The sequence below is a fragment of the Suricata suricatta genome, chromosome 3 (assembly GCF_006229205.1).
Source record: "Suricata suricatta isolate VVHF042 chromosome 3, meerkat_22Aug2017_6uvM2_HiC, whole genome shotgun sequence".
Lineage (NCBI taxonomy): Eukaryota > Metazoa > Chordata > Mammalia > Carnivora > Herpestidae > Suricata > Suricata suricatta.
In genome coordinates this window covers 26,860,329-26,886,999 of record NC_043702.1, presented here as the reverse complement: position 1 = coordinate 26,886,999, position 26,671 = coordinate 26,860,329, and the positions used below count along the sequence as shown (strand labels likewise).

Genomic DNA, 26,671 nt, shown 5'->3' with positions numbered 1-26,671 from the left:
GACTGCCCGAAGAGCTTTCTCCACCGCTGCCAACCTCTTGACTCGTCTTTGTCATCCGTGGGCATATAGAAACACGATGGTTTGTGATTCATGGAGGGCTCCGAACGGAGAGCCAGCCACAGCTAGCAGTAAGTGTTCACAATGCCATTTGGGTAAGTCCTTGGGCAGCATGTGAAGCAAATGTGTAGATGGCCAAAGGAGAGACAGCAATAGCCACAGAGGAAAAAAATGTTCTCTCACAACTAGCAGGGCTAGACAGAGGAAAACCCAACAAAGTCCTAGGAAGCTAGACAGTGGATGCAGGGACCACAGGTCACTGATAGAGCTCTCGTCTCCCACCCAGAGCTGCAGGCCTCCTGGTAAACCTCAGTTACTGCCATAACTGAACTCGTGTGGAAAAGGTGACATCGGTCTCCCCAACCACCCCACCACATCGGGACACACAACCATTTCCAGCAAAAGTCAACAAACCAAATGTCTGTTTCTGCAGAAAGGTGGCACATCCAAACCTCAGAAGAAGGGAAATCTGTACTCCCATTCATTTGGTCAAATTGCTGCTACATGTATTTACAAAGTAAACAGTGCTTAATCAGCATTTTAGTGCTGAAAGACTAAAACATTTTATTTTCCTAGTCGTCATTATATTTATTGAAAGAAAGCCTGCACTCATCTTTCCTTTAATGCTTTATTGAAATGATTTGAAATGTCTCCATCGGAGAACATAGGAAGGGCAGTGAATGACAGATTAATTTGGTTTTGGACTGGGAGTTTGGGAAACTGCCTCCTACCCCACCACTCTGCAATACTCAGTGTTAAACACTTGTGAAATTGCTGCAAAGCCGGTCTGCTGTGACATAGAAATGCTACATATTCTTGAAATTCTCCGACCAGCAGTCTTCCAGTGACAATGAAGTAGTGTAAGATAGACACTTTTTTAAAAAACCACAATACAGCCACACAATAGGATTCTAAGAGAAGACAGCCCAGCATTCAATGGAACACTTCAATACACTTTGCACCAAAAGCTGACTGTAAGAAAAATGTGCTGGCAAGAGTTACAATGTTAAGATGATACTTCTTTTCCTCTCCTAGAGCCTTTATTATAAACTCCCATGATGCAATTCCACATATCTAAGTGACCTGCAGAGTAAAAAAAAAAATAATAATAATAATAATGATTTTGGTATCAAGCACATCAGTTTCACATGTACACAGACATTAGCTTTCAGTCTACAAGGAGTTATGTCAAATATCAAATATTAAGTTACTAACAAAGATGGATTAAAATACATATAGGTACAAAGGATTTCCATGAAATTGTTCTGAGAGGTTTATTTCTCAACTAAATGCAGTATATGATCCCACACTGAATCCTTTACAGAAAGGAAAAATGTTTAAAAAAGGACATTACAGGGGCGCCTGGGTGGCTCAGTCTATTGAGTGTTGGATCAGGTCATGATCTCACAATTCATGAGTTCAAGCCCCACATCAGGCTTTTGCTGACAGCACAAAATAAATAAACATTAAAAAAATTTTTTAAAGAAAAAGAGGGGTGCCTGGGTGGCTCAGTTGGTTAAGCATCCTACTTCGGTGCAAGTCACAACCCTGCAGTTTGTGAGTTTGAGCCCTGCGTCAGGCTCTGAGCTGACAGCTCAAAGCTTAGAGCCTGCTTCAGATTTTGTCTCCCTCTCTCTTAGCCCCTTCCTCATTCGTGTACTGTATCTCTCTGTCTCTCAAAAATAAACATTAAAAATTTTTTTAAATAATAATAAAGGAAAAAAGAAAAGGACATTATTGGGTCAATTGACAAAATTGATATATAGATGATAGATCAAAGTATCAAATTTAGAGGCACCTGGGTGGCTCAATCTGTTGTGTCTGACTCTTGATTTCAGCTGAGGTCATGATTTGACGGCTCAGGAGATTGACCCCCACATTGGGCTCTGCACTGACAGCATAGAGCCTGCTTGGGATTCTCTCTCCCTCTCTCTATGTCCCTCTCCAACTTGTATGCATGCACAAATATGCTCGCTCGCTCTCTCCCTCTCTCTCAAAATAAATAAACTTTAAAAAATTATGTATCTATATACTGAGAGAAAGAGAGACAGAGACACAGAGGAAGAGAGTTAGGGTGACAGAGGCAGATAAAATGGTAATAATGGAGCAAAATGTTAATAATTGGTGAATCTGAGTAAAAGGTGTATGAGGGTTCTCTGTGCCATTCTGCAACCTTCCTCTAAACTCAAAATTATTCCCAAAAAGAAACATAAATCTTAAAAGTTATATGTCTTTTGACTAACCATACCCAAAGCAAATCTTTTTCCCTGAGCAGTTGTGTGTTGTTCTTATACTATATTGTTATGAATTTTTAATATACTTTTTTGAACTGAAACTTGAATCACCCCCTCTCCATTTCTGATGAAGGGAAGCTGACGTCTCCAGCGATGGTAGTCCAAGGTTTCTCCTTCCAGCCGTATCTGGATTCAACCTCCTGTTGTTTGGTGCTCTCTTGTCCCGTGCACACATGTTAAGGATTTCATGTCGTCTTGGAGAATTAACCTGTTTATCATTATAGAGCGCCTTTCTTTATCCCTGATAATTTTCCTTGCTTTGAAGTCAGCTCTGTCAGAAATTAGTCCAGCTTTTCTTTACTTTTGATTAGTGCTGGCATGATTTATTTTGTCTATCCATTTACTTTTAATCTTACCTTTAATCTCTATGTATCTTTAAAGTAGGTGTCTTGTAGACAGCATATAACTAGGTCTTGTTTTTTGATCCACTATGACCATTTCTTATTTTTTCTGCTTTAGAATTATATTATGGAAATATTCATACAGAAAAATTGAAATATTTGTACAATGAAGAGACATACGCGGCCCCCCCGCCCCCTGCCTGGATTCTCTAGTTAACAGTTTGGGTTTGCTCCTCTCTGCTTACATTGCCCGTCTCTTCTTGCATGCTGTCTACTTTACCCATTAGAGCTCTTAGCGTATTCGTCATATTTGTTTAAAATTCCTGGTCTGATAATGCTGACACCCCCTGACATGTTTGTAATGCTTGCCCTGTCTCTTTAAATTATTTTTTATGCATCTTAAGATACCTTGTAATTCTTTCTTGATAGCTAGATGTGACGTACTGGGCAAAAGGAACTCTGAATAGACCTTTAGTGATATGGAGGTGAAGTGTGGGGGGAAGGGAATGGTTCAGTAGTCCTACGATTCGAACGCAGTCTTTGGTGAGCCTCTGTCTTCAGACTGTGCCCCTCACAGGTGTTTCTCAGTTTTTCTTCTCCTCCAGCTGGGACAACACGACTGCAGCTAACTGGAGTTGGTATTTCCCTTCCTCTAGGTCAGTTGGGCTCTGAGAAAACCCCAGAAGGGGAGGCCTTAGCTAACCAGTTTCCACTCAGGGCAGAACAGCATGCTCTGTTGTATTTAAACAGGATTCCTTTTCCCCTCCTACTGCTAGAAGCATGAAAGGAATTTTCTCCAATACCGTGAGAACCTGGCAGAGGTCCTGGAGGTAAATTTCACAACACTGTGGGTGTCCTGCTATGACCGGTCCCTCTGAGGTTTTAACCCTCTGCTTTAACTGAGGCTCCCATACTTTGCCAATTACAGCAGAGGTTTTCATACTCTGATACTGTGTCCCTGGTGGCTTCCACTTGTGAGTCCTTGATCTCATAAACCAGAACTTCCTATATCCGCCTGTCTGTCTCTCCAACCTTTGGGGACAGAGGTTTGCCTTTTGACCTCTCCTGTCTTACAGATCCAAGAGGAGTTCCTTTCTCAGCGTCTTCAGCTTTTTACTTGTGAGGATGAGTGGCAGTTTCTAAACTGCAGAGAACCAGAAACCAAAAACCCGGAAATGTCCTCTCTCTCTATCTCGTTCCGGACCATGATCTTGTGATTTTGTCAGGAGTGATAGTAACAGAAGCACTTGTGTTATGGCTAGCTAGGTGCTGGCACTTTGCTAAGCACTTCCACATACGGTAACTTATGTCGTCCTTGTAGCAACCTTATGAGATAAGACGCCGCTATAATCCTCTCTTTAGCACAGAGAGATTCACTTAACAACTCACCGCAGTTATTAAATGGGAGAACCAAGAGTCAACTCTTAGCTGTGTGACTCCAGAATCCATACTCTTAATCACCGTGGCACGCTGTTTTCTAGTTCTTTCATATGGTCCTGTCCATTCTGAATCCATTTCCTGGTAATGTGCTCAATGTCATTTTCCTGGGATATGACGTTGCTCATATCCATTTTGACTAAGAAATGAGAGGCGCCTGGGGGGCTCAGTTGGGTGAGTATCTAACTCTTGATTTTGGCTCAGGTCATGATCTCACAGTCCGTGAGTTTGAGCCCTGCATTGGGCTCTGGGCTGACAGTGTGGAGCCTTGCTTGTGATTCTCTGTGCCCTTTGCCCACTCTCTCTGTCTCTCAAAAATAAATAAATAAACATTAAAAAATTAAGAAATGAATTACTAATGCCAACATAATATAAAAGAAATCTTTAAAACTGTTTCTCAAAATACCTAGATTGGCTTTTTTTTTTAATAAATATTCTCCTTTACTCCATTCTTACTTGATGAAGCAATTCTGTGGCTGGAAATAAATAGAAAGTTCTGAATGAGGCATTGTTTTATCTTAAGGGTGAAAATGTTTGCCAGTTAAAAGACATGATACAACATCCCTAAAGCATATGGAAAAGGAAAACACGAAGAAGCTCAATTATATAAAATGAAAAACTTCTACAAGCAATAAGCTGCGAAAGAGTATTTTCCATACATTTAATAAAAATATTGCTTTCATTACTTTCTTTGGTTTTTCTAACAAACCAGTAGGATGCATGTACGTATATTTATCTGTACATGTACAACGAATATTTTAATAAGACAAGAAATGTTAACAGTGCTTATTTCTGAGGAATAGGACAGGAATGTGGGGAAGGTGGAATTCTTTGATTTTTTTCAGTTTATATTTCCTGTTGTTTGAAATTTTTACTGTAAGCATGTATTACTATTATAATGTTTAAGCTAATTTAAAAAGTACATTACCCAGGGCTTGGAAAAGATGCCTAAAGTACTCAAATTATAAAGAATGAAGAACAATCATAAATGTGTTTTCTGCTGTCTGATTATCAAGAGGACGACCTTACGGAAGGAATTCATCTCAGGACCTGCCCTTCTGCAAAATGGGGACATATTTTGTGGACACTCCTGGGCTTACAGGCAAGAATTAGCCTATAGTAATGGCTGGTCCCTAGAAATACGCCTCTTGATCCGTGTAGACGGTGGTTTGAGGGCACTCAGGGCAATCGGCAGTTTATCACCATTTCAGTAACGAACAACAGATACTGAGCATCCACTGCTCGCAGAGCACCTCATATACATGTGGGAAGTAATAAGGAAATAAAAGATCTGCTTCCATCAAGAAACCAACAATCTTCAGTGGTGGTGGAAGAAAAGATGCAGGAAATGAAATTATATTTTCAAAAAAAATACCAGTGAGTCATCTTGAGAGCTGGATTTTCGGTACATAAGATGCATAAATGGGCTTTGGGGGTCTATGAACTCCTGTTCTAGTGATCTGTTTTTCTCATAATTAAGTTTAACATCTAGATATCCATGTGTGTGTGTGTGTGCCTGTGTGTTATTTCTGGAGTTGTTACTTTTTTCCTAGGTTTGTTTTACGTTCTAAAGCTTGCTATCTCCAAACTCATATTAAAAAAAAAAAAAAAGCACATGCCTCATCTTACTTCAGATAGTTCTAGTAACACAGATAGCTGTCTTTAAATCTCATTATGGCAAATATCTTTAAAAGAAAACTCAATATCCCAATAGTGGGATTGTTATGAGACTGGAATAACACTTATTAAAACCCTGATGTGACCAAAGAATTCAGCAGTTCCTAAAGCAATTGTGATGATCAGGATACATTTCTTGCCAGCCAATAGTTTGCCTCTAAACCCTGAATAAATCCTGAGTCCTGTGTGGTCCAGTCTCTTCAGAGAATCACATTAAAAAATGCACAGTACAGCAACCAAACTAGATTTAAAAAAATTTTTATTTATGAAAGTAACTTTTTTAAGTTTATTTATTTTCGAGAGAGACACAGCATGAGCAGAGGAGAGGCAGAGAGAGAGAGGGAAAGAGAGAGAATCTGAAGCAGGTTCCACACTGTCCGTGCAGAGTCCGATGCAGGGCTTGAACTCATGAAACCATGAGATCATGACCTGAGCTGAAACCAAGAGTTGAACACTTAAGGGACTGAGCACTCAGGTGCCCATAAAAAGAAATGTTTCATTTTCACTTGTGTTTCTTAAAGCAAACCCAGGTCATAACCCAGTGGACCAACTTTCAAAGTTCCCTTTCCCTTTCCTCGCCCACAGCCCTGCCGCTGGACCACGGCTCTCCTGCCACAAAGCCCTAAAATGTCCCAGACGCCCAGCTGTGCCACCTATCTGGCTCTCTCCCCCTCAGCTTTTATCACGTTGACCAACTGGGCCTCATGAAGGCTTTTTAAACTTCCTTTTCACTTCGCGTTACAGTAAAGAGCCCGGGAAGGGAAGGGTAAAGAACTCTCCTGCTTTCTCCTTCTTCTCCTGCCCAGTGCCTCTCTGACCGTTCTCTGAATTCTGCAGGATAAATGGACCAGGAAGGGCATGGCAGAAGGACAGGGCAGAAGCAGCAGAGGCGCAAAGCAGGCAAAGGTTACATTTCATTAATGAGAAACGGACCAAGAAGAGAAACATTTAGGACACAAGCATTCATATAAATCTCCTCAGCACATTTACTTGAATCAAAGAATAACAATAAATTATAAATTTGTGAATAATATTTCTTAAATGCTATAAGAGAATAATGGTTAGTATTTATTTAGGGTTTACTCTGCACTAAGCACTCTTAAAATGCATAATTCCAGTTATTTATTCCAACAACCTGGACAGTAGGTAGCCTTATTTTACCATTTTTATGGAGGAGCAAATGAAGGCACAGAGAAGTTAAGTAGCTTGCCTGAAGTCACACAGCTTCATACAGTAAAGAGTGGCTTTAGATTCAGACCCACAGCATCTGACTCCAAAGGCTGGACTTTTAACCACAATATAAATAAAGTACTCCCCAAGCACTCTTTATCAGTTTGGTCCAATTTGTTACGATAAGGATACATTTAGCTTAGACCTACTTTGTTCTTTGACTGGATGTCCAAAGATGACTTTTTTGGTGATTTCCATGCTGCGACCGTTACTTCCCTTGCAGAGCTGCTGGTGGCATTTCTGTTTGTTGCTCCCCTTCTAAACTTGACACCTAGAGACACATGCAGTAACCATATCAGTATAAGAAACTTTTTTTTTAAATGAGTCCACCCACAGTTTTAGATCCTTCCCTTCTAGAGTGCTTTGCTCCCAGGGGTGCCTGGGTGGCTCAGTCGGTTAAGCGTCTGCCTCAGGTCATGATGTTGCGGTTCTTGAGTTCGACCCTGCGTCGGGCTCTGTGCTGACAGCTCAGAGCCTGGAGTCTGCTTCGGACTCTGGGTCTCTCTCTTTCTGCCCCTCCCCTGTTCTCTCTCTCTCTAAAACATGATTAAAAACATTAAAAAAATTTTTTTAAATCAGAGTGCTTTGCTTCCAATGCTAAAGGGTCTGAGAAATAAGACTTCGCTGATTTCTATAATGAAGAGAAATTAAGTCATTAATGCTTCTGGTTTGTTTTTTCTTTGTTCAACTGGACAGAGAAATCTTATTCCTATAACAACTTTGGCCTTACTTTGTATGTTTACCTCCTAGTTTTACTTGAATTTCTTAAGCAAGTGGACGTAAGTAGGCTTACCCTGTTTGCGGGCATATTCTGCCGCTTTGGGTGCTGTTAACATGGCAAAGGGGTGCAAGGAGAGGCGGAAAGCAGGGGCTCGGGGAACCTGAAAGGAAAACAGGCCTATTCTTAGTTTTTAAATGAAAACAATTTTTTAAAAAATTTAATGTTTATTCATTTGAGAGAGAGAGGGAGACACAGAATGTGAAGCAAGCTCCAGGCTCTGACCTGTCAGTGCAGAGCCCAATACTGGGCTCAAACCCACGAATCCAGAGATCATGACCTAACCTTAAATCAGACACATAACTGACTGAGCCACCCAAGAGCCCCTTAAAAAATTATTTTAATGTTTATTTTTGAGAGAGAAAGAGTGCCAGCTGGGGAGGGGTAGAGAGAGACACACAGAATCTGAAGCAGACTCTGGAGCGGTCAGCACAGAGCCCAACGTGGGGCTCGAACCCACAAACCATGAGATCATGGCCTGAGCCAAAGTCCAATGCTTAACCGGCTGAGCCACCCAGTCCTCTCTTTGAAAGCTGCACACACTTCGTGCTGTTAAGGCCTCAAACGGTAGCGCCTGATCCCCTGAAGCAGCCACGGGCCCCTTACACGGCGCTGAAGTCCGCTGGCGGCACTCACGCCTCACATGACACACGCGTTCATATGCTGCCTTTGCTCCCACACTTGGTCCCTTTGCCGGGGATGATCGTTCCCATGCTGATGCTCCTCACTTCGCTGCCTTTTACCTGGGATAACCAGTTCCTCCTTTTCTGCCTACAGGCTACTACTTTTCCATTGAGATATAGCTCAAGTATCACCATTTCTGAGAAACTTGCCCAGATGTCTCCCCACCTCCACTCTCCTATGCTGCCTCCCCCACCGCCCCCACCTTACCCGGGGGCAGCATCACCGACTCACTCCTCTGTGAACTCAAAGCATGCGCTCAAATAGAGGATCCGCAGCTCGTACTATCTGTAGTTCTGTTTGTAGTTAATTATAACCCGCTGTCTGCTGCGCTACACAGGGAACTTCTTCAAGGGTAGGACTGTCTCCTCATTCACTCATTCCTTCAACAAGTTTTCACTGAGCACCTACTTCGGGCCAGGCCCTCTTTTAGGAGCTGTGGTTACTATGACCAACCAGGTTCCCGTCCTCCTGGAGCTGAGCGAGGAATCACCAACAATTTATGATTAGACAAACAAGGTAATCATACATCGTGATGAGTTTAACAAATGAAACAGGATAATGTTCTAATAAGTGACTGGGCAGCCACCACTTCAGAGTGCCAGAGAAGGCCTCCAGAAGGAAGTAGTGTTTCAGCTGAGATTTCCAGAAGGAGCAGCTGATGGCCTCGGGAAGAGCTGGAGAGGAGTGCTCTGGGCAAAGGGAATGAGAAGGTCCTCTTGGAATAGCCTGGGGTTCCAGACACAGAAAGGAAGCCAGTGTGGCAAGAGCATAGCAAGAAAGGGGACAGAGTGGATGGGGGTGAGGAGGGAGGCAGGAGACAGATGCCCGGTGTCCTTGTTGGCTATGATGTGGAGCTTATGTTATATCCATTTCGGGAATCAGTGGAAGCCGCTGACATATTCTTAAGCGGGCGTGTGATGAGGTCTGGCTTAGCTCTGCTGCTGCGTGGAGAAGGGGTTGGAGTGTGCGAGCAGGGCGCCCAGTTCGCTAATTCAACCTTTTCTCTCCAGTGGCTCAGAGAGGAGGCCCCCATGTGTCATTGACTGGCTGAATAACTACCATGCTAGGCAAGCGGCAGTGGTTAACAGAGGACTTTTGAGCGTCAAACTGGCTGTCCGTGAAGACAGGCTGCACCGTCCACAAGATATGTGACCTTGGGCATGTCCCCTAACTCCTCTGTGCCTGTTTATTCATGTGATCATAATAATACCAGCAATGACCTTACAGGGTTGTGGTAGCCATGAAAAAGCTAGCATATGTAAAAGACTTAAAATAGTTCTTGGTGCTGGGAGCCACACGGTCACAGGAAGGAAATGGCAGACGTTGCACGGCTCCTGCCACAAGTGACGGAAGCTGCCATCTCCTGCTGCTACTGATGCTCACGTAATATTAAGCCTGTTGTTATTGATTAGGCCTCACAATGTTCCAAATCAGACCCATATTCCCCAGATACCTCATGGGAGGAAGCATATTCCCACCTCTATAAAGAAGTTAAAGTCTGCAGATGTTTGTGGAAAGGCTCTTCTATTGAGCTTCACAAACTTAAGACAGCGATATAAAGGGGGTTAAAGAACACAAGAATAATGTTTACCCTGGGCCAGAGAAAAGGCCTAATTTAGGAATAAGAAACAAACAAGAGCCAGGCATCAGTTAGTGCGCATACATATGCTAATTTGGTGCCCATTGTGAGGATGGGTAAGAGTAGTTACAACTTAAACTCCTATGCAAAGGCCGGCTCATCTAAGGCGCCTATGGCGCTTACACCTTCAACATCAAAGAACAAGGTTGACAAAAGGTTTACTTACTAACCTTCGAGAATACAGTCTTCCTCTTGTGAGCCAAATAGAATGCCTCCTAGCCCTGCTTATGACTGAATCTTAGGGTTATTGTTATAAACCAATGTGTTTGCTCTCTGCTTCTCACTGAAAACATCCTGCTATCTTCTTAGTTGTAAGATTTACTACCGTTCAAAACAAATGTGAATGTTATCTGCTTTTCACTGAGAATATCCTGTTATCCTATGATATGTAAGTTACCTCATTGTAATTAGAATAGTTCTGAGAAAATGCCCTGTAAAACCTGTTTCTGTACCCTTTTCAAAGCATCTTTATCACTGAGAATTATGTGTAAAAATTCCACTTTTTGATGTCGTAAGTCTATAAATAAAGGCCCAAAACCTAGCGAGAAGATGATGCCAACAAAGAAACTGAGTGAGTCTCTCCCAACCCATTTTCCCATCCACCACTACCCCTTCAGGGAGCCCTGGACCAGCCAGAGCAGCCTCCGGCATCTTGGCACATGGTACAATATACTAGCTTTCAAATTAATGATAACAACAATTATTATTTATGTTCGTTATCAGCACAATAATCAGCATCTTCCTCCCTGATTCATCTCTCTCTATTGTATTGAATTACCTAGGGCAACAACTTGGTCACCATTTCCTTTATAAGATCCTGCCTGGAAATAACTAATCAAATAACTAATAACAAATAACTAATCAGAGTCAGAAGGCCTGAAGTAATTCACATCCCTTGGCAAGACCAACAATTTTCTGCTTTCTCACTGAGGGAGGTTCAGGCATTACATTTTCAGAATTCTTATTTCTAAGGAGCAAGATATGCTTATACAATTCTCTTTATGTATACATTTCAACAAATATGCCATCTCATCAACAGGACACTCTTACATGATGTATAACTGAGGCAAATAAACAAATACCCATATTTAGATTTCCAGGTCAGTGGAAAATTTCTACCCTATCATCCAAACTCTTTTTTTATTATGCTTTTTAAATTTTTTGATAGAGAGAAAGAGAAAGTATGAACAGGGAGGTCAGAGAGAGAGGGAGATACAGAATCTGAAGACAGACTCCAGATGCGGGGCTTGAACCCACAAAACATGAGATCATGACCTGAGCTGAAGTCAGACGCTTAACCGACTGAGCCACCCAGGTGCCTCCTAGCTTCCAAACTCTTAGTGATCAAGTTCCCACATCACTGGTATTCATTTGAAGTAAGTAGAAATCTTCATTTCCACAGAATTAGAGTTTGAGATAATTGTGCGGCTTGTACATAGGTAGGATTTGGGGGGATATTTTTTATTTTTTATTTATTTTACTTTTCTTTAAAGTTTATTTATTTTGAGAGAGACAAAGAGAGAGAGAGAATGAACATGCATGAAGGGCAGAGAGAGGGGGGAGAGAGAGAATTCCAAGCATGTTCCACACTGTCAGCAAGGAGCCTGGTGGAGGTTCAAACTCATGAACTGTGAAATCATGACCTGAACCAAAGTCAAGAATTGGATGCGTAATGGACTCGGTTACCCAGGTGTCCCGATGGAGTGTAATTTTTTGGTAAAGAAAGGTACTGTATTTATATGTTATTTTGCAATTTTCAACAAGAATAGGTGAGCAGAGAGCCAGAAGGAGCCTGTGCTCCTGACAATCCTGTGGAACTGCGGTACTGGCCCCGGTCTACCCACCTCCAGACTTCTTCACATGAGAAGCAGACTTCTGGTTCTCACCGTTACTATATGTTTTTGGTTATTATCATACAGAAAACATGGATGAAACGATAAGTGAAGTTCTGTTCTCTTTGTTGACAGAATAGTTTATAGACACCTAAGCCCTTCTAAGTTTGGCCTCAGCTTTCACAGCACCTGGGTGACTCAGTTGGTTAAGCTTCTGACTCTTGATTTTGGCTCAGGTCATGATCTCATGGTTGTGAGAAGGAGCCTCGAGTCCAGGTCTACGATGACAGTGTGGAACCCGCTTGGTGTTCTCTCTCTGCCTCTCTCCGGCTTGCACGAACTCTCTTGTTTCCTCTCAGTGAACAAACAAACAAATAAATACTCTTGCTGTCCACAAAGAGACCTATCACAGAAGTCAGCCAAATGTCTAAAATGGAAGAATATATAAATAAACTGTGGCACACCTCTATAGTGGAATTCTATATTCAGCAAAAATAAACTGGAGGTAGCAGCAGGGATGAATCTGCGCAACATAGTGTTGAATGAAAAAAGGAATAAAACATTTGCTCATTTATGAAGACTGCTTTTTAGATTACTTATATCAGATTCAAAGAACATGCAAAAGTAAACAATATATTGATTAGACATGTATATGTGTAAAACCAGAAAGAAAGATAATATGATAAACTCACAGTGCAGGATAGTGGAAGCCTGGAGCAAAAGGAAGGGTAGGGGCTGGAGGGGACGCGGGGAGGGCTCCCAAGCTCGTGATACTCTTCAATTTCATCCACTTGGCGGCTCTGTTGTTTGCTTGGCCTTTATACTTTCAACATTTATTCTAAGTGTTCATTTGGACAGCGTGGATATTGAAAGCATGATTTTCAATCTCCTATCAACAAGATCTGCCAATATTGAACTTTTGTATAAGTTCAGTAGGTCCCTCTCTTTGTCATGAAAACACATATTCACTTTTGTATAATTCATGCAGGGTCAGCATCCTTCAAGAAGTGAGGACACTTGGTGGATTATTGGGGTGAGTGCCTGGAGGTTGGGGCTGCAAAAGGGTTTGAAGATCTGTTGCAGAGAGACCAGGCTGCTGTCAATGGACTCATGGGGACAGCGGGGAAGGAGGCCGGCCATCCCCAGCGGGTATGAATGCTCAGAACGACCTAGTGGGCTTGGGTAAGTGTAATCGTGCATATTTACACATAGGGAAATTGGGAATCAGAGAAGTTAATAACTTATCCAAGGCCACCCAGCTGGTAAGTGGCAGAGCTGGGACTGGACACCAGTCTATCTCTGAAGAGCATGCTTTGAACTGTGGATGCAGGTAAGTGATGGCGGGTCAGACCCTGGGGTGTGGCTACAGGAAGTGAGAAGGAAGGTAGAGGTTCGGATGTTCTCTACCACCTCTCCTCGTCTTTCTCCTCTCTCGGTTGCACTGATTTTTACTCTCTCTGCCTATTTTCCCTTTTTTCTTCTTCCTCTGAGAAATGGAATTGAGGAATATTTTTATTGCTGGCTTGCTTTGTTGAAGGCAGATTTATGCTCCTTTTTCTTTAGTTTAAAACTGAGTAGGCTAGTTTATATTTATCTAAAACTAATTGTAAATAACTGTCATTTATGTGAGACCTCTACTTGGTTTTTATCCATATAGTTCCAAGACCCTCAGCAGAAAAATGGCTCCCTGTCATTAAATAGCAACCCCTTATCAAAAATAGAACCTGAGGCTAATACAGCAGAACAGTACTGGGCCTATGATGCCTTTCTGTCACCAGGTGGCAGCAAATACTCCGTAAGAAAACCCGGCAAGCCTTCGAACAACCCTTATAATAAAACACTGTAGCCAATTCTAGTGGCCAGAAATTTACATAATCTGATTAGTATTCAACAGGGCTTTAAACTCTTGCTTGTGGAGGATTTTAGCTGTTGTCTAGGAGACGTTTTATCCAAAGGAATCCAAGTTTATTCAGATAGGGGCACCTGAGTGGCTCAGTGGGCTAATCATCCCACTCTCGATTTCTACTCAGGTCAAGATCTTCCCGTTGTGAGATGGAGTTGTGGAGTCTGCACTGAGTGTGGAACCTGTTTAGGATTCTTCTCTCTCTCTTTCTCTCTCTCTCTCTCTGTCTCTGTCTCTGTCTCTCCCTGGCTTGCCAGTGTGCACAGGCTGTCTCTCTCTAAATAAATACATAAATACATAAATAAATATAAAAAACAAACAAAAAAGTTTATTCAGATATATGCAGCAATTACAGAAGAATCTTTGTCAATAACTTCTTTTAAACAACCGTATCTCCTAGCTCAAACAATATTTTGAAATTATGTTTAACCTTGACTGTTTTATTTATTTATTTTTAATGTTTTTATTTATTTTTGAGAGAGAGAGAGAGACAGAGTGTGAGTAGGGGAAGGGCAGAGAGAGAGGGAGGCACAGAGATCCAAGCAGGCTCCAGGCTCTGGGCTGTCAGCACACAGCCTGATGCCAGGCTCCAACTCACGAACCGTGAGATCATAACCTGAGCCATAGTCCACGCTTAACCAACTGAGCCACCGAGGTGCCCCCAAAAGACTGTTTTTAAGTAGCTCTTCCAATTTAATCTTTGAAATGCTACATCTCCATTGAGAGGTTTTACTAATTTGTTATTTGAGATGTGGAGGAGGTCCCTGAGTTGAGCGGATATATAGCCACAATAGAAAGGTCTGGGCGGGGGGAAAGGGGAAGCATTTTTGCAGCAGGGAGGAGGTTGTGAGGTCCACAAGGGTAGATGATCATCAGACTCTTTTATTGAGGCTCAGATGGTATCATACGCTTTGTGATAATTTGGTTTCTAAAACTGGCAAAGTTTATATTATGTTAATAATATATATGGATGCTTGATGAGCTTTTTAATTTTTGAATATTTAGAGCAGTGGTTCTGAACTAGCTGTGATTTGCTTCTTAAGGGACATTTGGCAAAGCCAAGAGACATTTTTGGTTATCACTTTGGGGGTGAGCTATTGGCATCTAAAGAGGCCATCGATGCTGCTAGACATCAACAGTGCCCAGGATGGTCCCCAAGTCCACCCCCACACTCACAACAAAGAATTTTCTGGTCTGAAATGTTGAGAAACCTTGATTTATAGGAACATAGAGGAAATGGGATACCCAAATCCCAAGTACCAGAACCTTAACTATAGTTATTATTTTGAGGTTACCGCGTGCCCAGCACTAAGGGCTTTACTAATTCACCTCATTTCCCACAACATTCCCATTTTCTTGTCCCAGATTTTACGATGAAATTGAGGCTGAAGGAACTCAGATGACTTGCCCAAGAACACTCTGCCCAGAGCCGGTGGAGGGTGGGTTCTAACCCAGGTGCTCCAGCTTTAGAATCCTCATGCTTAGCCCTCACACAAGCCGCCTTCCCTACACAAACCAGTAAATGAGCTGACAGTCATATCCCGTAACAATAAATAAATGCAGGCCTTTGAAGGAAAGTCCACTCCGTGATGATATTATCTGTTTCCCTTCCGAGGTGGTCACTATGTAATCCACATGCACACCTGGGCTTTTTGTTATTGGTCACCCATCGTGAGGACAGGGACTGTGTATAACTGAACAGAGAAGGTGCGGAATAAAGTCTCTTTACTGAATAACTGAAAGACTGGATGGATAGACAGAAATTGGCCAGCCCTCCTCTAAACACCCTGACTTCCTGTTCTGGCCCTTTGAAATGAGCCTGGCTCCTTGGTTAAATGGCCTGAGCTACTCAGGCACCCATGTTTTCTTAATTGATAACCCAGCCCAAACTAGAAAGGTTCACAGGGCCATCCCCTCCAGGATGTGATTTTCTGTTTTGCCCTTTGGCCGCACGAGTGAGACCAACCAATGAGTGCCTGGAGCCTGCCCTAGCTGTCGCCAGGCACCAGAAGATGAGGAAAAACACAATGGCTAAAAGGAAGAGGTTGAGCTGGGATATTAACGTACGTGCTGGGGGTGTTGGGGAAAAGGAGAAAGGGCAGCCTGAGGGGGAGAAAGCTGCAGGAAAACAAAAAACAAAAAACCCCAGCAGGAATGAAGCATTATGGTTTGCTAGGCTCTCTAAGGAACCCAAAGTGCTAGGCTTTCTTTAAAAACCAAGAACAGCTTGATCTCTGAGGAAAACCGAGGATAAATTCCAGGGCAGCTTTATCTCAACCAGGTAGAATGTCAGGTCCAGTACAAGATATAGAAGCCATCAGAAAAATAATCTTGCCTGATCTGATCACCATTATATCCCTTGCACCTACAACTCTATTGAATGAATGAATGAATGAATCAATCAATGTAGTTGAAACTAAGGTGATCAGAGAAAAGGTGCTGATTTCCATTGTGACCAAGGGAACTTGAGTCTCAGAACTAGAGCCAGCTTACACATGGATTAAGGTGATGGGATTCAAAGTTACAACACTTCTTAGTAAATGTTTGATTTTTTAAAAAATTTTATTGCTTGACCCTTAAGCTGGACACGGTGGGCTCTTGACCTGCTGTATGGTCTGCAGGTAAAAGAGCTGGGGAGCCAGGCTTTTCTGTGGCCAGAGCCCTGCCCCTGCAGGGCCTGCCTGCCAAGTCCTGGCAGGAGCATCCAAAGTGATGATGTGAGCCGAGGGCTGGGTATGTGGGTGTGGGTTGTCTCTGCCCCCTCCCTCTCACTCCCACTGCACAACCCCCTTCCCCATCCCCCTTTCCTCATCCATCTTGAGGTATCTAAAGGTAAATGGATAGGTAGCTCACATATGTAATGTTTACTAAATATCCATACATCCATAGATAGCAAAAACTGAATTGGCTGTGAAGATCATTCAGAATTCTAAAAAAATTTTTTTTATATCAGTGTATGTAGGATCAGAAAGGGCAAGGACCAACGGTTCTGTGGAAGTGTCAGAACTCAGGTCACTGGACTTGCGATAATTGCCGCATCTACGCTGTGATTGAAAGGACTCCAGTGGGGAGGAGAAGTGTGGCAGCAGCAAACTACAGAATGTATCCTGAGAACGAACCTTGCAGATCTTGCCTGAGTTCTGGACGTTCTGGTACATCATGCAAAGGCCCTTGGACTTGCCAAACATCCCTTACAAAGTATGTAAGTAAGAGATTCTGTTCACCAGGAACAGAGGCAGAATTGGGGTGCCTGGGTGCCTCAGTTGGTTAAGCGGCCGACTTCGGCTCAGGTCATGATCTCACCGCTCATGGGTTCGAGCCCCCTGTTGGGCTCTGTGCTTACAGCTCAGAGCCTGGAGCCTGCTTCAGATTCTCTGTCTCCCTCTCTCTCTCCGCCCCTCTCCCACTCACACTCAATCTCTCTCTTAAAAATGAATGTTAAAAAAAATTGTTTTTAAAAATCGGTTAAGCAGAAGCAGAATCTAGACTCGAAGCTTGGTAACCTGTTTGCTGCCTCTATTTAGCCCAATGCCAAACACATTTGTTATTATGAACACAGCCCTCATGTAAGGAAAGCATTTGCAACCCTTTATGAGTCACGTAGGATATGGTCACCTCTGGTTTTGTATGTTTTGATTAACGACTGTTGTTTCATGCAGTTGAACATGTTAAAAATCCATTATAAATGTCTACAATAAAGAAATCTTCTCTAAAAATTCCTGTTATTGATAGTCTCAGGTCGCCCCTACCTTAGTGGCCCCAGAATTGGTAGAAGAATCAGCTCCATACATTTTAAAGACTTCCTCAACTGGGGTGCTGTTCTGTTAAAAAAGAACAACAGCACCAACAAATGTATTATCATATCATGGCTTTTCTCTTATTACAAAACAAAGGATCAGTAGCACCGGTATATCCAGCATTGTGCCTGGATAGCATGGGCACAAAATAAGTCACTTCCCAATAGGTGGGTAAACCAGAGTCACCAGTATCCAATGATTTATGTCTTTCATTCCAGTTTTTTGCCTTTAAAATGGTTTTCACAATACCATATAGGCACAAAAGACTTTTTACTCTATTTTTAAAACGGTAACATTTAATATTAGTAAACCTTAAGCATTTAGAAAGAGTGGTTGAAAAAGAAAATAAATATGCATTAATATCAAAATGCACATAATAAATATAAAATATATGCAAAGAGTGGTCTTTTCCTTACCATTAAGATTCCAGCGTAAGATGATAAAATCATTGCTTCTCTTTCTTTCCGGTTTGGATATGTGGGTCTGCCATGAAATGGCATTTTCCTAAGGGGGAATAGAAATAAATAACCATGGAAGGTTTATTTTTGTTCTTCTTGACACCTATTAAGTTTATAATAATAACCCATAGGTAATCTCCAATGGCCATGTACTTTGCATTTATTTACAAAATTAATGTGGTGAATCTGCTATCAGTAAAGTACGCACTTTGAATTCTGAATCTCCCAACAGTGATGATGAATTTGCCTTCATCGGTCCGTGTTTCACAGATAGAAACCACTGGCCACTATGGTAGACACTTATGGTTTTGTCAACCTGTATCCTCTTCCCCTTCTTGATGGGCAGAACTGCTTTACCCACTAAAAGCCCATGTGCTTCTAGGAAAGCCAAGAACACCCCTAGATTCCAAGAGAGGAAGACACTGGACTAAGCTAGTCAGCATATTCCATTCCCCTCAACCCCCACCTCCAGCCAAGTCAAGGACTGAGGCACAACTGAGACACAATCCTGTGATTTTTTTTAAAAGTCTGGGTTTGTTTGTTTGTTTGTTTTTTTCGGACTGGATGTTGCAATAAAATGAGCTGAAATTAAGAATAATGTCCACCCAGGAGAAATAGTCCAGAAGCAAAGTAAATCCTGATGACCTGATTTGAGTTTTGAATTAAGCCATGCCTAATGCAGCCTGACTCATGGAGCTCTTTTCAAATACAGAATTGATAAATTCCTATTTCCCTCCTTTTTTAGGGGGTGGGGCTTAAATCTGGATTTTCTGCTTATTACAACTAAATCCTAACTGATATCGCCATCCAGGACAAGGTGTGTGTTCTAAGGCAATGGAACAGAAAAAATAACTGGAATAAGCTACTCAATCCTGTCTTCATTAATTCCTTATTTTTAACCAACTGAGTGGGCAAACATGACAGAAAATACCAATAATCCTAGAAAGGACTCACACAGCTGTGATTCAAACAGCTCAGCTCAGGAATATATTTAGCTAAATGCTTAAGAAATTGTGTTTGATAGTCTTTAGAAAAAGCCTTTACCCACAGAATTGACCATTTTAAAAATCATTGCATGTGTGCAGTAAAGTATGGTCCTTATTTCTAAGATGGAACGTTATGTGGGAGAAGCATGTTCATCTGACAGAAACCAATGCGCAGAAATACAAAATATATAAACAAGTATATGAGTCCCCCAAATTGACATCTATGGGGTTTCTTCAGGTTCTAGCTGGAAAGAGATGGATACTTACCCGGCAGTGTTTTCAATGTTTTTTTATTCATTTTTGAGATAGCGCGCATGTGTGAGCCTGCGTGCGAGTGGGGGAGGGGCAGGTAAGATGGAGACGGAGGATCAGAAGCAGGCTCTGTACTGACAGCAGTGAGCCCCATGAGGGCTCAAACCCCATGAACTGTGAGGTCATAACCTGAGCCGACATCGGACCTTCAATTGACTGAACTACCCAGGCTCCCCAGCTTGCAGTGTTTTCAAATCAGAGTGCCCCATCTGGAAGATGCCAGATAGAAGCTTTCTCCATCACGACTCATCGTCATACATTAAAAAAGAAAAAAAGAAAGGAAGGAAGGAAGGAAGAAAAAGAGAAACCGTTTCCACTTACACGTTCTCCCACTCCAGCCAAGTGAAGTCTTCTGAGTGATCCAGCCATTGCAAAGCAACATTGATGGCCAAGTCATAGTGCGCCTGGGAGCGGGAAGCAGACAGCAAAGGGACAGGCTTAGATATTGGCCATAGCACTCCCTGGACCCAATGACAATGGCATTGCTAAGCCTATTCTCTATATTGTCACGTCCACAAAGGTGAAGATCATCAGCTATGTCTAGTAACCTGATGCTCAGACAGGAATATTTAGGGATCTTCAGTCATTATGTTTACATCTCACTAGACGTTTTTGATTTGTGGTGACAGGAAAAGAAAGAATGGATTCTTGGAAAGAAACTGGGAATCAGGGAATCTGGGTTCAAATCTAGGTATTGCTAACAACTCATGGTATATCTCCAGGCAAGCAATTGATGTTCTCAGTGCCTTAGTGTCCTCGAATTTTAAAATAGAGAAAAGTGAAGGTAGGGGAAGAGGGCCTCCAAGAACCATTTTGAATTCTGTGAGCAGAACATCAGAAATGTGCTCCCAGGGGCACCAGGGAGGCAGCATGTCCACCTGGGGTGTCAGGGAGATCCTGCGAGACTTCAGAGAGGAGGCCCTGCTGGAGCTGGGGCTTGAAATTCAAGAAGTTCTATAGGTGGAAAAGGACATCAAGGGTGGAGAGGCCAGAATGAGCAAAGGACTGGAGGTAGACCCCAATGAGTGGCTTGCTTTGAATCTAGTATGCAGTGAAAGGCTGGGGACCAGTTCAAATGTTTGTTCCTATCCTACTGACCATCTTTGCCTGGTAATTTCTAAGCACATTCACCTTGTCTTTATCAAAATATTCCTTCTTTCCTCTCTATTCCCTCTGCCAGAAAAAGGGAGGTTGGTTTTGTTTGGGAGGTTTTAGATGGATTCTGAGGTTGTAACTTTTTCTAAACAATGTACAGTTGACCCTTGAACACCCAGGGGTTAGACCCTGCAGTCTAAAATCTGTGTATACTCTGAATAGCCTGCTATTGACTGGAAGCCTTCCCAATAACATAAACTGTCCAGCACCACATATTACATATGTTGTATATATTACATATTGCAATCTTATAATAAAATAAGCTAGAGAAAAGGTGATTAAGAAAATCATAAGAGAAAATATATTAACAGTATTGTACTGTTTTTATTTTTAAAATTCTGTGCATAAATGGACCCACACAGTTCAAATCTGTGTGTTCAATGATCAACTGTACTTATTTCTTCCAGTGACCAAACAAAACTAGAAAGTGTGCAACAACAAAAAGAATGGTGATCCGTGGTTGAAACCTAATCAAAAGGTTGGTGCAGGACCGGCAGTATGGGCGTGGCCTGTTTGCTCATTACAAATACAAATTCCCAGCCCCGCCCCCCAGCTTCCGGAATCAAAAGGGCCTGGCAAGGAGACCTCATTAAAGTTTGAAAGCACTTATCTGATCGATTTAATTTCTCCATTTAGCCTGTGCACAGAGATGTACTTTAGAACCCCAGGCCTAACTGCTTATGCAGCTCTAGGGAAGTCAGGCAGGGACAGAAAGAGGGGCAGGGACAGATCCTTTCTTCCTTAATAGTGCAAATAGGTAAGCATAAAAAAGCTGAGGATTTTCTAATTTCTTGTGAATTAGATCTCTACACAATTTCCCCGAAGGGACCATTCATTACAGAACATGAATCTGAACTTCAACATGAACAATGATGAAGGATTTTGATTATTCCATTCTTTGGTTTTCTCCATGAATGCAAATGGAAAAATAAATTATATTAGAGAACTGCATAACTCATTTTGTCAAAAAACGTTGAACATCATGTATGTAACATTTAACTTTGCATTCATTTTGCTTTTTAATCTTTTCTAGGAGCAAAATAGCGAAGAGCAAATAATCTTATGACTTGGAGTTTGCTGTTATTTTTACTTTCAGTGTAATGAGTTGAAAACACTGTGTGGAGAACCCTAGGATAAGGACATTACAGGAGGATCAAAATTAGCCTTGTTTAGGATATACATTAGGTCCTTGTTCTGTGCCCTGAACACAAAAAACACGAATATGACTTGCATGGCATGCCTTTCTTTACCATATCATCTAGAAAGGTGAGTTGCCTTCTTCCTTTTGGGTCAAATTCATTTTCCCGAAGTCTGATGCCAATATAATCTCCCCTTAAAAGCAAGAGAGCAGCATTGAACCATTGGGAAGGAGAGGGGAGCTCAGTCTGCAGAAGCGCGCTCTTTCCAGGGCCCCCTCCCCCCTCCCCCCAAACACAAGAGAAGTCACTGGTGGCTCTGGTAGCTCAGCTAATATCCAATTTTGAGTTAAAAGGCAATTCTGCAATAGTGTAGGTTTAAAATGTCCAACCACTCTGAACTTACCTCACATTTGTCTAAAAATAAAACTAACATTGTCAGAACAGGATTGATGGGAAGGGGGGCGTGGATACGTGACAAATTCCCACAGGCAGAAAAATTTTACAAAAGGATTGAGATCCACTGTTTAAAACCAAGATTCTCCTGCTGCCCATATTCAACTCAGGCAGAATGTCCATCGTTGAAAAATTCCGGCTCTGTGATATTCTGAACGGATGTATTCTCTCGCCCTACGGCCTTTTATCCCTCATTAGAATGCCAGTATCTTAAGGAGGAGTTGTACAGAAAAGCTTACAAGAAATTCCACTTTCAGTGTGACCTGTGGGATCCTTCCCTAGCAGTGATTTTAATAAGGGGTCCTGGCAGGAGGAGGGAAAGTGGGCTACCCCTGGGGAGAAGAGCAAGAGGAACCTGAAAAGGAAAAAAGATTTTGGCTCCCAGGGGTTCTTTTGCACAGGTTAACATAAGACCAGGTCTGTTTTCAAAGTCTTTACCAAGCGCTATGGGCAAGGTACCATGGGGCGTGGGGTGGGGGTGGTGTGGGGGTGGTAAGTTTGTGTCTGGTTTCTTTTTTTTAGTTAAAAATTTTTTAAACGTTTTATTTGTTTTTGAGAGGGGGAGGGGGAGAGAGAGAGACAGACAGACAGACAAAATCTGAAGGAGGCTCCAGGCTCTGCGCTGACTCAGGGCTTGAACTCATGAACTGTGAGATCATGACCCAAGCCGAAGTCAGACATTTAACCAACAGAGCCACCGTGGCACCCTTCTTTTTTGTGTCTGGTTCCTAAAAGCTCTTCTGAGTCACTAAGCCAAGATTTAAAAAATTCTCAAATTTTTGCTATCTAATGCCAAGCTAATTTATTTAAAGTAGACTAAATATATTTTTAGGATATAAAATTATACTTACATCAGTTTTTAAATTACAGCTCTACATGGAGGAATTGACATTCCTGATAATAGGGTTTTTTTTTTATGTTGGCCTCCAAGCCCATACATGTAATTATGTATAAAGTCCTACATATTTTATTCCAGTATTTCTTAAGGACTTGTTAAAAAAAATCACCTTAGTAGGCAGAGTAAGGACATTTGATGAAGACTGTGATAAGGTCTCTGATAAAAAGGATATTACTGTGCCTATAATATATATGAATTAGAACAGCCTTTTCTCCTCCTTTCATATGGTCTGTGACTTTCACCAACCTCTTAACAAAGTTCCAAATCATAGAGAAGCTACCATAGGAGAAAAAATATCTTTTCAGGGGAAAACTTGGCTTTTTTTTTTTTTAAGTTCAGATGGCCAAAAAAAAAAAAAAAAAAAAAAAAAAGGAGATGAATTATTTAGTCTATAAGACTGTCAATAAAAGAGGCAGAGGCTGCCTAATAAATGTACCCTTGGGCACATTTTGCAAAAATCTCGCCTGTCTTTTCCCAGCAGGGCCCTTTCAAAGGCACCCTCTGCCTGGTAGAGGGAGCCTGGGCTGGGGGCGCAGCTGGCAGGCTCTAGAATGGGGATACTCTGATGTGCAGTGCACAGTCTAGGCAGAAACACCTCTCCCAAGAGAGTCAGCATCCTGCTCTGCGCCACATGTGAAGCCTCTCAGGCAGGAGGCAGAGGCCAGACCCCCCAGCTTTCCCCCACAGTGCAGGGATCCATTTTCCCTTAGATTTTTACCCTCTGCCAATATCCAAACCACCCATGACCTGAAACCTGAGTGTAAGGAACAAAAGTTTATTGTCAGTCATACTTACAGGAGCTTTTTCATTTCCTTCTTTAGGAGCTTTCTTTCCATGATGAAGGCTTGTCCAGCGGAGCAGGTATCTGTGGCTTACAGTGCACCTGATATCCTTGGGGAAGAGTCAGCCTCTTTGAGGCTACAAGCTATAGCAGCAAATCAGAGAGAATTTGAGTTAGGGATACTATCACTCCAAATACCAGTCATGGAGTCCTAGGTTCTGGAAGGGATCCGGGAGCCTGCAGAGCTCAAGCCTCTTCCTCTTAACTAGCAGGCTCCAGGTTGGAATTAAACTGGCTGGGGGCCCGGGGGGGGGGGGGGGGGGGGGGGGGGGGGGGGGGGGGGGGGGGGGGGGGGGGGGGGGGGGGGTGAGGGGGGGGCAGTGCACTGTATACTTTGAGTTTGTCTGACACCTCTTATTCTTTCCAAGTTTCCCAGCATTCATCATTTACTTATCCTTGCACTAAATAAGCAAGTGAAACAATTATGACTCATGTAATAATAGATGAGATTATTTGGACATAAACGTCCAAATATGTGATCTGAACATGTGAGTTCTGTGTGCATTCTGCTTAGTGATTCCCAGTGAATCTACCTTGGTATAATGGCTCATGATGGATTTTCTACAGAACCTGTGTGCAAGTTCCTATGGCCAGAAGGTCCTGGAAAGAACATGTCATCATGGCAAATGTGAGGCCATGTCTTTAGTTCTTATCCCCACATTGAACCAGGAACTGGAGTTTAGGTGATGGCATCAAAAGGGGTTTGAAGTCACAAAGTGGAGTTTATAAAAAAAAAATCATCACTTTTAAATGAGACATCTAAGGAGAGGGATAAGTAGAATATCAACTATGTTTGCAAAGTTTTGTTTCTTAAACAAGAGGGAAAGCAAATTCTGATGGTTACTTTTGTGTGTCAACTTGGTTGGGCCACTGTGCCCAAATATTGGGTCAAAAATTATGCTGGGTGTTTCCGTGAAGGTATTTTTTGGATGAGATGGACACTTAATGAACTCTGAGTTGAGCAGATTCCCCTCCATTATGTGCATGGACCTCATCCAGTCAGTTGAAGGCTTGGAGAGAAGAAAGATTGATTCCTCCCAAGCAGGAAGGAATTCTGCCGGAAGTACTCTCCCCCGGAGTCTCCAGCCCCCCAGCTCCTCCTTCAGGTTTGGGGCTGGCCAAGCCACCACAATCACGTGAGCCAATTCTTTAAACTAAATTTCTCTCTGAACTTGTATATACATATATACATACATGTTCTGTTTCTCTGGGGAACCCTGAGAACAAAAATTTTAAAATGTTAACATTTGTTGCCTCTGGGAAGACAAATCTACAGATGTTCATTATATTACCTTCTGTACTTTTGAAATTGTGCATATGCTTTTAAATTGCTACTATAAATACGGTTGGAATAAAACTTTAGAACATTTTGGGGAAAAACAGTAGTCTGTAAACTACCTTAAACATTAAGCTTTATTTGATTCAGCTCTGAAACAACAAGCAGAGAGAAAACAGGATGTGCTTACTTTACATGAATTGTTCCCCAGACCAATTTAATTATTTTGGACCATTCTTGCTGTCACTATATTTGCTTCAGTTTTGGATGGGATGTGGAAAAGATAAAGGCGGGGGGGGGGGGGACAAAGTAGGGAGAGAATACTACACGCCGGTGAGGGGACCTCATACCCTAGAGAAGGAAAAGCACCGGCTGGGGAGGGCCAGATGCCAGAATGTGGTGTCCGCTCCACCGCTGACTGACCGGCGTGGCTGTGGCCAAGCTTCTTGGGTCTTTTGCATTTCAGTCCCAGCTGTTGTCTTAAAAAATGATGAGCCTGGTTCATGTCACCAAGAGCATTGTTTCACCCGACCACTCTAAACTTCCTCAAGGCTAGCACAGATTATGATTCTTCTAATTCACTAAGTTGGAAAAGCATTGTCGCTAGACCATTTGTCTTATTTCAATTCCTTCACAAGGGTTGGATGGGCTCCCTTAGCTTTGATGCCTTTTTAAAAAGAAAAAGACTTAGCATTTGCTTTAACCCTTTCTTGTTTGTAATTCTTAGCCAGCCCTTTGAATTTCAGACTTAAATTATAAAATAGTTCTGTCTTGGCTGCTGTGATAGTTTCACCTTAGACCACCCTTCCCAAACACCATTCAATGTGGCATAATATACAAGGGTTTAAATCTTAAAAATATGACCAAGTCTCACCCCCAGGAGGTCCAAAGACCCAGTAAGGCTATCAGCTAGCCATGTCACCTTGGACCAGTGAATGTGTCTCTCTGTGTTGTTGCCTTTCCTCTTTTGTAAAACAGTCAGTGAATGATCAGAGAGGTCCCTTCTAGCTGTAGAGTTCAGCGACTTCGTGCATAGTGTAGCTCTGTGTGGCTGAAAGGGGGCCGTTTGCATAGACTGTTTGGTTTAAATTTGAATTCAGCCAGTACTCTTCTTTTCTGTCTATAGAGCTTTAACAAAAACAAGACCCTGGCTGGAAATACATCCAAAGGAGCTAATGAAAAGACATTCGCTGTCTCAGGCATTAGCTGCTTCATAGAAACCAACGCCCCAGAAGTCACAGCCCACATTCTCTGTAAAAATATCATGCCCTGAAGATCTGGATACTCCATGCAGCTCCCCTCCCTGCATGCCTATATCTGTGATGCAAGACTCTCACACTGCGTTCTCTTAGGTCCCCAGCCCTGAATAAATTCCCCTTTCAGAATCTCTCACCAACCAGAGACCGATTCCGGTGCTTTTGTTCTCTCCCAGCTTCTGGAGGTGTGCGGGAGCATTGAACATCATCGTCTTGGGCTGGTGCTCA

The 26,671-nt window shown here is 42.3% G+C and overlaps 1 protein-coding gene across 5 annotated transcripts; it reads right to left on the bottom strand.

The window, feature by feature from the left end:
* Window positions 1-671: 671 nt before the first annotated feature.
* On the bottom strand, window positions 672-26,671 carry C3H2orf80 (chromosome 3 C2orf80 homolog). Of its 5 annotated transcripts, none has more exons than XM_029932937.1 (9): window positions 26,585-26,671; window positions 23,866-23,995; window positions 21,831-21,912; window positions 19,747-19,829; window positions 18,086-18,173; window positions 17,622-17,693; window positions 7,830-7,917; window positions 7,186-7,307; window positions 672-1,140 (listed from the first exon to the last, which is right to left on the bottom strand). In XM_029932937.1, the coding sequence occupies exons 2-9, from the start codon at window positions 23,904-23,906 to the stop codon at window positions 1,132-1,134; spliced, it is 585 nt and encodes a 194-aa protein (XP_029788797.1). In that variant the 5' UTR covers window positions 23,907-23,995; window positions 26,585-26,671; the 3' UTR covers window positions 672-1,131. The 5 variants fall into 5 exon arrangements, with proteins under 5 accessions (XP_029788797.1, XP_029788796.1, XP_029788795.1 ...); XM_029932936.1 differs by lacking the exon at window positions 672-1,140 and adding an exon at window positions 6,197-6,240; XM_029932935.1 differs by lacking the exon at window positions 672-1,140 and adding an exon at window positions 25,538-25,666 and having other exon boundaries at window positions 6,703-7,307.